The 11,220-nt window shown below is 39.6% G+C and overlaps 2 protein-coding genes across 3 annotated transcripts; both read right to left on the minus strand.

Moving 5' to 3' along the window:
• Positions 1-467: 467 nt before the first annotated feature.
• hdhd5 (haloacid dehalogenase like hydrolase domain containing 5) lies at positions 468-5,261 on the minus strand. Its single transcript, XM_084734779.1, has 8 exons — positions 4,906-5,261; positions 3,259-3,474; positions 3,047-3,159; positions 2,209-2,302; positions 2,091-2,124; positions 1,823-1,997; positions 1,534-1,722; positions 468-1,041 (listed from the first exon to the last, which is right to left on the minus strand). Exons 1-8 carry the CDS (start codon positions 5,014-5,016, stop codon positions 615-617), a joined length of 1,359 nt encoding a protein of 452 aa, XP_084590905.1. The 5' UTR covers positions 5,017-5,261; the 3' UTR covers positions 468-614.
• A 1,070-nt stretch (positions 5,262-6,331) lies between these two features.
• ccdc77 (coiled-coil domain containing 77) lies at positions 6,332-11,147 on the minus strand. 2 transcript variants are annotated; one of them, XM_084734128.1, is made up of 12 exons: positions 11,049-11,147; positions 10,374-10,422; positions 9,884-10,070; positions 9,633-9,775; positions 9,392-9,488; positions 8,897-8,987; positions 8,251-8,339; positions 7,966-8,114; positions 7,528-7,789; positions 7,197-7,322; positions 6,910-7,062; positions 6,332-6,623 (listed from the first exon to the last, which is right to left on the minus strand). In XM_084734128.1, the coding sequence occupies exons 2-12, from the start codon at positions 10,406-10,408 to the stop codon at positions 6,477-6,479; spliced, it is 1,479 nt and encodes a 492-aa protein (XP_084590254.1). In that variant the 5' UTR covers positions 10,409-10,422; positions 11,049-11,147; the 3' UTR covers positions 6,332-6,476. The 2 variants fall into 2 exon arrangements, with proteins under 2 accessions (XP_084590254.1, XP_084590253.1); XM_084734127.1 differs by lacking the exon at positions 11,049-11,147 and adding an exon at positions 10,652-10,670.
• Between the last annotated feature and the right edge of the window lie 73 nt (positions 11,148-11,220).

Genomic DNA, 11,220 nt, shown 5'->3' on the forward strand with positions numbered 1-11,220 from the left:
CTTAATCTCATCAGCATTAGTGGTTACGCATTCACCCTAGCTTAAGAACAAATCAAGTTGAAATATGATAGCAGTAAAAACAAACAGCAGAACTGGTCTAGTTAAGACCTGCTGAGAGGAAGGGGTGTATATTTTGGAAAGGCAAGATGACCCAGTTAAGTAGAGTGCTGTGTAAAGAATAAAATCTATCTTTATCTGGACAATATGTTGTCCAAATAAAGATAGAAAGGACACATGTCCCATTTGATGAACTTTAGTCCATGACTATATACATACAACAGAAGGTAGAACCAGCAACAGCAATGTGTGTGTGTTGTCCATGAAAAATACAGAAAAAGTACTGCAGCAGTCTGAGGCTCACTACCATGTATGACTCACTTAAAACTTGTGGAACTTTCTAATAATTAGTGTTAAAACTTAAAAATTGTTGCTTTTTGTAGCTGATTGTATGGCACTTAAACTCCCTAACAAATAGCCACAGTAACAGCTACATCTCCCCATGATGATCAGGGACTTAGATCAGGAAAAAAGAAACCCCTAAAACTTCTTCTACTACCAGTTAAGAGCTGTTCTTATTGGACGGCTGTGAGATGAAGTGGCACAATCCACTCATTCTACTCCAGAGACGAGCCTTCCTGCTGAAACACCAGCTCCACCGCTTCCTTTACATCCTGCACCACGAAGGATGGCTGCGTGAGGCTGGGGTCAAAGCGGAAGTCCCTATGACCGTGGAAGATGCGCTGCTCTGTGACGGTGCATGTTGGGTCCGAAGGCAACTCCTGCTGGTCTCTGCTGTACACTCCTGTGCACACCAGGATGGAGCTGCAGCCGTCAGGGAGGTCCTCCTCTGCCCCGTATGCGCTCGACGCTCCGCCTAGTTCTGCTGATGTCATTTTAGGCTCTTCATTAACAGTTTCTGCCAGGGGCTCTGCCCCCCCTCCTCCGCCACTCTTAGCTTGCATCTGAGCCTTGGTACGCCGAGAAGCCTGGAGGTAGCGGTTGTAGAGGTTGGCACCGTATATGTCAGCCATGGGGTTATCACTATAAAAAGAGATGGAGTGATGACACATTAAAAGGTGCTTCACATTACAACATTTGTGCAGCAGTATGCAGTAAAAAGTCCACTGAAAGTACACCATACATACATTTATGGGTTTAATGAATGAACAAATAAATGAATTATCTTTATTTATATTGTCCGTGTTTACAAGAGAATCATCTCTAAATTTCATTTCAAACACACACTAAAACAGTAACAAAACAAAAGGCCTGTTCATTTTTTGAATAATACCTACTTAATAATCATAATAGGTTTTTACGTAGTGTGTCAGCTAAAACACACATTTTCCTTTACAATAATTCACTACATGTTTACAAGCCGGTATGCAAACTCATCAATATATGCAATGAGTAAGTTCAGTGTATATGATGGAGTAGGGACTTTATTATGTTCTTATGGATAGTACTATTTGTCGTAGACAAAAAGTTAAACATCATGATTCATCAGTGTTAAGTGTGGGTCCAGTCACTCACCCAATAGCATACAGCCTCTTCACAGGTGTGGTCCAGCCCAGTCTCTCAGCCTGCTGTCTAATGAGCAGCTCAGCGTAGTTATAAGTCACTACACTGGGTTTACCGATCAGAGCCTCGTACTTCAGCTCGTAGCCTGTGACCTTCTTGTACAGGCTCTCTAAACACACCAGGAACATACCATGTCCAAACCTAAGAGACAGGAACATTCAGTATCATAACACTGTAAGTAAACTCTCAGGGTGTGTTGTACTGACTAATGTGTGTAGTTTTTGACACACTCATACTGTACCTGGGATTCTTTGCTTCAGCCATCCACAGCAGGTCCATATTACAGGCCAAGACCGGGATATGAGGGTACTGCGTCGAACTCCAGGCATTGTCTGGATTCCCATTTGTCAGGAGAATGTCGACGATAAGCTGGAGGTTGGTTTCCCATCTGATTGGCTCACCAAATAAGATGACAGCTGCAGGGACAAACAGGAGAAGGAAATACAATAAAAGACAATTGTTAAGGCTTAAACTTTTAGCTACAATGTTGACTCTCTGTGGAAACATACCATCTATTGGCCGTAAGCCTTTGGTAGGTGGAACCTGTAAGACATTACGCACAATTGGTAAGATGTTTAACTCATCAGTGACTGAACATAAACTAGCTTCAATATTAATACTACTTACACTGTCTTTGGGTCGCCTGTTGTGATCTACGACATCTAGGAGAGGATATGCCTCTCTGAGCATATCTATAGTGACAACATCCTGAAAGCCCAGGCTGGAGAAGGGCAGGTTAAAGTCAAACACAGTTGAACAAGAGTTATGAGCCACAACATGCACATGTGTCTAACTATAAAAAAAAGCAAAAAAAACCCCACCAGACATCACCTGCTGTGTTGAGAATCTGGGATTAGTTTTCAACACTCATAGAAATAAAGGTTTCTCCTGAGGGGCTGAGGTTCTACCCAGAACCATTTGCTAGTGAAGAACCCTTGTAGGGAGAAGCATTACACCATAAAAGGGTGCCCCGTAGAACATCTCATAGGGGGTTGTGGGTGAAACCTTTCATGAATGGTTCTAGATGGAACCTAAAAAGGAACAAAAAGGTCTCTCTTATGGGGACAAGCCGAAGAACCCTTTATGGATGTAGTTAGCGCCTTAATTTGTTTAAGTATATATAATGAGTTTCCTGGGTTATAAATTACTATATTTCTTTATATTTTAGGAGGGTGTTAGATGGCTTGAAATATCCAAATATTAATTTGGATTAATGACAAACCTCACAAAAGAAAATGACAAAAATCCACCAATCCCTCTTGACAAATGAAAAAAAGCAAGAAATCTGTGAAAGGGCCTTAACTGAGACAGTCAGGCAGCAGAGAGAACAAAGGGTACAAAGATTAAATACTGATAACAAAGTGGAACGTGAACAAAAATACACTGAATAAACAGAACATGCACACGTTTAAGGTCAACATCCACAGGGAGAAACCAGAGTCCCTGATTTAAGAAGACAGGATACTTGTGAGCAACCTCCTCCACAGGACCCTGTCCCGACACCAGCACGCGCATTTTGTGGAACTGGGTAAACATTCGCAAAGGACTGTGGGACAGCATCACCTGGTCTGGAGACACCTAAGATAAGGGGAGTGTAGGGGAAAAATGAGGTCAGAGTTTAAAACCAAATCAAACTACCCTTGTTATGCTTTAAAAAGTATTAAATGTCCAGTTTACCTCCACATCAAGCAGATGTGACAGATGCTCAGCTTTAGCCTGCCTCATGCAGTTCCCAGCATTGGTGACAAACACCACAGGCACCTTGTATTTCCCGTTGCTGTCTACCAGGTTCCTGAAGCACTGCTTGGCTGCAGGGATTGGCGTCCTGCCTCGAACCAGCACCCCATCAATGTCAAAGAGGAGCCCAAAGGAGTTCGGGCCTTGAGGAGGGAGCTGGGCCAGTGAGAGGTGACATGTGCAGAGTAAAAACATGAGGTTGTTCATTAACCTTCTGTGACACTACAGTGTGAGCACTCTTCATAATCTCGTCACTTCACACACAGAGAAGTAGAGGAGACTTTGTTCCCACAGTACATAAATGACAGATCACGGTTTTATTGGAGAAGATAACTCACCGATGAGTGAACTGGATGAATCAGATAATATTAACTGTGGTTGTAATTGATCCTTCGTAAGTCCTGCCCCTTTTGGCTCTGTGCTCCAATAACAGTTGAGCGAGCTGGGTACCCAACAGAACCCTGGTAAACTTTCTCCATTTCCTATAAAATCAACATTTAGTGTCCCATCTTAAATTAGCTAATGATATTAAAACACTAGCCAGCTAATGATTGACGATAATGATTGCAAATTAGCTAGCTAGTTTGCTGAATGTTTGGTAAAATTAATTAACTTATGATGTGAGTATATGTTGCTTTTGCGGGTCTCTCAGCAATGTCGTTTAACCACCATCAAAATCTGGTTTCTTTTCAGTGCAGGCCAGTCTAGCATATAGAATATAGAACAGCAACATTCGTTTTTGTAACAGGAAAGAAAAAAAGTTGACAGAGATGCTAAGGCTGCTCAACTGTCATTGGAGCACAGAACAAAAAGGGGTGGGACTTGGGAAGGGTCAACTGTGTGGTGTACTCTGCACAATAAAGCCCAATATTATCAGCCTATCACAGCTATACTGGAATCGGCATATATGTGGTCCAATATGCACCAACATGAAAACTTTCTTTTTAACATAAAGTACATTTTTTGTATTTGTTAGCTTTACAGGCTGCATTTTAAGTATATTTGATCAAATTTCTTAATTAAGGTTTAATATATACATATATATATATTTTTTTTTTCATTTATAGTTGTATATTATTTTAAATTCACTGTCCCAGTGCGTTGGTGTCATTTTGGAGACTAAAGTTCATTGTTTAACAATAAAATATCCTGCCTATATTACATACCTTTGTCACAATTGTTTACTACTTTTGATGAATCATTGCATAGAATGTGTGTTTATGTAGTCTATATGTTCTAGGGATGTTAATGATTAATTATTGATCTCTGTTAAGAATTTAACAGAATAAAAATATATTCATCAATAATGAATCAGCAGTTTAGAAATGACAATAATTATGCCTCATTTGACATTGTTTTGGCTGGAAGAGCCATTTTTGAATAAGGAAACTTAAGGAAACAATTTAAACTTAACAAAAGAGAAATGAAATGAATTTCCTACATTTCCTTTCTCTTCAGCACTGACATGAGAAATGAAAGCACAAGTAAAAGTACGACAGACATTTGTTACCGATGAAAGGTACAACACTTTGTCTTCATTCACCTCCATCTTTATTTAAACAAAGTTTGAATAAAACATCCACTTACATGGCTATAATTTCGTGAGGTCGAAGGCGAGGTGTTTACTTGTTTTGCTGCTACCTCGAAGCTTGATTTGAGCAGCTGCCAGCCAGTTTTCACAGACCTTATTCTCTGCATGTTTCCAGGCACTTATGAGTAAAAGCCGGCGGGTCAACACAGAGCTGAGCTAGCTTTAGCCGAGCTAACAGTAACTGTCCACTTAGCAAATCTGACGACTTAACAAATGTGTCATGGTATCTCCAACATTGACAGTCGCGCTATCTCTTCATGCTGTTGGTTGAGCCGCCACCATTCAATGTACGGCGGAGCTACACAAGTTTGTTTGGAGCTGCACCAAAATCTCTCTTGATTTACTGCGCGTGCGCAGAACCGCAAACACGAACAAAACTTCCTGGTTAAATACTACGTCACCGGACACAGGTGTAGGCTGAATTTATGTAGAAATGAAACTCAATCAGTCACTAATTATAGTCAGTTTTAAGCTTCAATTTTAATGTTTTAATTTTTTATAAAAAACGATTTTATACTTCCTGTAATGGTATCATAATACTGAGTATTTTAATTTTTCTTTATGATGTATGATATATATTTGGAAAAAAAAAAATCTAAAACCAACCAACCAAATTTTCAACATACTTGATTTAATCGGCCTTTATTTAAAGACAAACTATGCAGCATTTTAACCCCTCTTAATTATCACCCACAAGCCACCAGAAATGCGTGTAGACCCTTATTACTTTCTAATTTTGCTGTACTCAGGACAAGTAACTTGCCAAAAATGTCAGTATCTGACACCCTGGGAATGAGACATAACAACCAATTATCTTTCTAATGCATTTACAAACAGCAACAGATAAATCAAACATATTCTACCTTTAATTGTTTTTTATTTTGTCTTTATTGTCTGACCTTTCTATTTTAAAATTTCATAACATGATTTGACTGTACTTACATTTTACTCTGCTCTTTACTAATGATAAAATAGAAAATGAAATGTTTTACTTATATATTTATTTTTAATACATTTTTAACATTAAAATTACACTGAAATGCTGATGTGGGAAAAAAAAATAGTGAGATGAAGTAATGAAATTTGCTTTTTATAGCCAGCCAGCTTAAAAGGGTATTGTTAAAATTATAGAGATCAAGAAAATTAAGCCATCCCTTATAACTGCTCACCACAAGATTCATGACACCTTGTGTACATGCATACCACATTGTGTATAAAAACATACACAGGTGGTATGCATGTAAAAGCTACTACATAATGATGATCAATACATTAAGTACAGCATTAAAAAATCATAATTGTGTTGTAATGTTATAGGTAACAACTGATGTTCTCCTTCTAGGAGGATTCAAAATGTCTGTGTGAGATGCCTATTACTGCTTGAGGAGTTCATTTCATGTTGAAAAGAATTATTAAAAATCATTGGGACAAAACATCTTTATTAGTCCAAAGTATAAAATAGAAATAACATTCACTCTAAGTTTCAGTAATAAACACAGTAGCACAAACATACATGCCTGAGATAAACCTCCTTCATAGACAGAAACAAGACATCACAGCCCAGTCCTCAGCTAAATCTCAGCTCATTTTCCAGTCCGTAGATCTTCGCCTTTAGTGTCATCAGCTCACCCTGAACCTTCTTTGTCCTGGCGTTCGTCTGACGCACCTCATGCAGAATGGCTAAGTCCTGGTTGGGCCCAATATTCAGAGTAGCCTGAAGCAGTGGATACATGTACACCAAGTTAAACACATATTAGCAGTATGCAAGAGTGGAGGTTACAATTGTGAAATTTTTTCAATAAGGTAATAATTTATGATCTGTTGAGGTGACTTATTTTCTCCATGATAATGATTTAAAAAGAGCTCAAAACATGCTTTTGTTGCATTAAATAATGAAGATAAATAATTTTCTAATGATCAAGACAAACAATAATTAAACAAAAAAAAACTCTAGTAGGTTATTTAGGGCATTTTTGTTTTTTTGTTGGTTTTTTTTTTACCTTGAGGAGTTGTTTTTCTACATCTTTGAATTTCTGTCTAAGGTGCTTCAGGTCCGTCTTGAAGCCCTCCACCTCCATGGCCCTTCTCTTCTCCAGCGCCTCATAACGCTGAGTCATCAGCTGAAGACGCTTGGCCATTTTGTCTGAGCGCTCCTGCATACATAAAGATCGGTGAGACAAAAACATCAAGAACCAGAAATTTGGGGCTGACTATAAAATATCTAACAATCAATTACAGATGTGCAGTAGGAGTTTGAAAGACAGATGTATCAGTCCAACTATGGTACCTTAAATATTTCCCTCCCCACATCCCCTTCTTCTCTGATTTGGGCCAGCTCTGTCTCCAGAGTAATACACTGCTCCCTGTACATCTCTGCCAGACGGTGGGCTTGCTTCAGATCCTCCTGCATTGCCTGATGAAACAGATTCATTTAAATAAGGCAAATAAAAACTCCAATAAATGCCTCAAAGCAAAAAGAGCTTTGATATTTCTATATTTAGGGAAAAGGTTATTCACATTATTTTACAAAGATGTTAACAGGAAAGATTTCTTTAAGCCGGTAAATAAAAGATATAGATAATATATATTTTTAGAACTACAAAACGAACAGATTTGACCTTTATCTCCTCTTTGTGTGTCTGCTGAGACTCTGGCTGTGGCCTGGAGAGGAGCAGGCCAGTGCTGCTGCTGGGCTGCCATGTTCTTCCTGGCTCTGCTCCAGCAGACCCAGCCTTCCTCAGACGGTTGTGGCAGGTGTCCAACTCCCTCAGCAGCCGGTCCTTCTCCACCATCCAGCTCTTCTCATGAGCCCGTGTGTCAAACTTCAGCTGTAAGAAATCTTTGGTGCTCTCATATAACAGGTTCTGGGTTCGCTGGAGCCTGAGGAGTCAATTGCGAGAGGAAGTGAGAGTTACACATTGAGGTCAGGCAGAGGAATGTGTTGATTCCAAAAAGAAGATAAAGAAAACCAGAGCTATCTTTCATGAGTGAGCAACATGAAAAAGGGTGTTGAACAGGAGGTTAGTAGGAGTGACCAACTAAAAATGCAGACACACTTGTCAGTCAGAGCTGTGATTTGCTCCTGATCTCTGTGCCGCTGTGCCTCTGCCTCCTCCGTTTTTATCCTTCGATCCTCCATCAGAGACTCGACCTGCTCTTTGGCCAGACGGGTTTGTTCCTCCATCTGAGCCTGCAGAGCCTCCACCTGAAAATATGAGCCACAAAAACAAAAGTTTGGTAGGCTCATCAGCAAAACCACGCAGGCAGGAGAAGGGGGAAATATTTCTGTTGAGTAGTGATGTGCTTGTGAGAGATGAGAACACATGGACATCCAGACTTACCTGTAGTAACAACGTCTGGTTGTCGTTCTTGTATTGTTCCAGGCTCTCTCCATTTATCTGATCTGCTGATTTTGTTCTCCTGCTGCTCTCTAATTAAACAGACATGGAAATCAAAATGACAAAGTCTTTCTGGACCAATTTTTCATCATTCTGCTAATCTGCAAAAAGCTCTCAAGAAACTCTGTCTTCTATCGAAGTTTTGCTACAGAGAAAATATTACCAGATCAGATACAGTCATGATTCATTATTACAGGTTCTAATGGTGCCTTCAAATGGAGTCACGTTTACTGGGTATGCGAGAAGAGTCCACATGAATGCACCCTGTTGTTGTAGTCACAATATCGTGATCTGGAAGGTCCCTGAAAGCTTTGACTTGTACACAGCTTCCTGTGTCATAATTATGAATTCATGACTTCCACTTGAAGACAGCAAAAACAATATTTTGTGTCACATTATTATTTTTTTAAAAAGTAAGTAGCTGTGTAATAAGTGAGATAATGTGCAGTGAGCAATTTATTATGATGAAACAAACTGCACCACACTGTCAGTGTTTATCTCACAATAATGTCCTGCTTACTGTATATTATTCCATATTTAAATAATATTAAATTTAGTAATGGCATTTGACAAAAAAAAGTTTTCAAACCTTTCCTGGTCACTGCAGGTCTTAACTTTGTTGGCCTGAGATTGAGATTTTCCTCCAATCTGGACTCAGCATTCCTCTGCGTGATAGTGACCTGAAATAAACCATCATATCATCCCAAGCACAGCAAAACAATGAAAAAAGATAAAGAAATGCATGAAGAGGACAGACTCTTTGCAGATACAGCCATCACACACTTCTGGTTGGTCAAATGTGATAATTGAAAGGGATTATGTCATATGGGTCTATACACTGTTTTCTTAAGAAAAATGTTCCAGATTATAGCTTTAATTCACAAAACAATGAAGTGACAAAATTTGTTCATATTGTATTGAAACAGAAATACATGACATAGTAAATCAAATACACATGCAACCCTGTGTTAAAATTTTAAGGTGATGCCTTGAGCAGTAGTTAAGTGATATGTTTGCAGTATGTATGTTTGACAAGTCAAAATGTCTGTGCTGTAAGAGTCTATAATGAAGTAAACATGTGTACCTTGTGAGGAGGCTCCCGGTGGAAATATGTGATTTCTCCTGCATCAGGACCCACCAGGGCAAGAAGGTGCTGGATTTTCTTCCTGTCCTCCAACTCTCTGCAATAAATAAATAGTTAGATAGTTTTATGTACAGAACTGAAAGGGAATAATAATGGCAATACACATTTATACATCCACACAGGTATTTTTTTTTTTTTTTTCCCTTACTCTGGCTAATTAGACCTCTGTGTGTTCACCCACCTGATCTTTAGTCTGTCATTTTCTGCATAAAGCCGTAGAGACTGTTCTCTTTCTTGGAAAAGGTAGACCTGCATGTCACTCAGACCATTTTGTAGCTCCAGAATCTCTCCCTCACGCTGTCGCACCTCCCACTGTAGCTTATGCTGAGAGGATAACCGGGACAGAAACACGCTCAGTTAAAAAAAAAAAAAAGGCATATAAAACAATGTCACATAAAAAGCAATCACATACTACATTGTGCTGTGTCTCACCTGGTCTTCTGTGATGCTTCTGTGTTTCTCCAGCATCTGCAACAGCTCCTCATGTTCTCCATCAAACTGGGCAATCTTCTGTCTGTAGAATTCCAGTAACTCCCTGGAAGGACGCAGGTATGCCAGCCGCTCATGGACTGGGGGAAGTGGGGAGTCAGGTTCTTGACCAGGGGTACGAATGTTGTTTCTGTGGAAAAACATCGCATATACAGTACAAGTCTGCCAAAATTTTTTAAACAGCAAGAAATGAATACGAATGATTACCCAGGCATTTAAGCCCACTTAAGGAGTGAGATTAAGTCCATGCGGGTTAAGACTTTTAACAGTGGGGGACCAGACTGACAAAACAAGCCCAAGCATCATTCAGGGAGATTACAGGCAGATTACAGTTAAAATCAGTACATCCTTCTCACAATGCTACAGAAACAATTCTCTTGCAGAGAGACCACAAGAGTGTGTCTTCTCCCTTGTGTCGACTACATCATCTTACCTGTGAGGTGTTGGATCTTTTGTTGGAGAACCCATCCCGGCACAAAACACTGAAAAAAATAGAGAAGAAATGAATAGTTTATGGCAATTAAAGGCTTGTTGTTGCAGGTCTAATACTCAGATACATTCTGCGGGTAATTCTAGAGACAAAGCTTTACAAATCAAGTAAAAGGAGCCAGCTACACATGAATGTTTACAGCAGAAGCCTCGTTGGTTAATATAGATAAAGATGAGTAAACTCTCAGCCTCGTTTAAAAGCGGGGCACAAACTGAATTGACTTTGTTTACTCCTCACTCCGCCCCCAGTTACACACGCTGACTCCAGGTCCTCCGTGTGTTTCAGTTACCAACGTTTGGGCGCCAGGGGGAGCGTTTGGAGGCGCTGTCTATTATTGCTTTAAGTATACACAATTTTAACGCTTTGAACACACATTCAGCTAAGAGACAGCTCGACTCATTCCGACAGAAGGAAACTAAAACTTTACTCGAGAAAAACAAAGACAGCATGCTCCGTTGTGAAGCAAATATGACGTTTGTCTGTTTAACAGATTTAGCGAAAACAAAGTCAGCAAATTAATAACACGCAAAGACACACACCTATAATTAACAATTTTCTGCTGATGCTGGCTAACATATTCATATATTTTACACACAGTCGCAGTCTTTTAAAACTCACAGCAGCAGTGTTGTTCGTTGCTATCAAGCTTTTGAATCCCGGAAGTGAACGCCTCTTCGTCTTCTTCGTGGGAAACTGGCGTGAAGGTAATGTTGCCAACTAGCGGCACAGAGAAAACATTAAAAGCGGCAGGCATAGTTAATCTGTAATGTTAGTTAATTTGGTGGCATTT

Source organism: Lutjanus erythropterus, chromosome 13 (genome assembly GCF_056507025.1).
Source record: "Lutjanus erythropterus isolate fLutEry1 chromosome 13, fLutEry1.hap2, whole genome shotgun sequence".
In the NCBI taxonomy this organism is placed as follows: Eukaryota; Metazoa; Chordata; class Actinopteri; order Lutjaniformes; family Lutjanidae; genus Lutjanus; species Lutjanus erythropterus.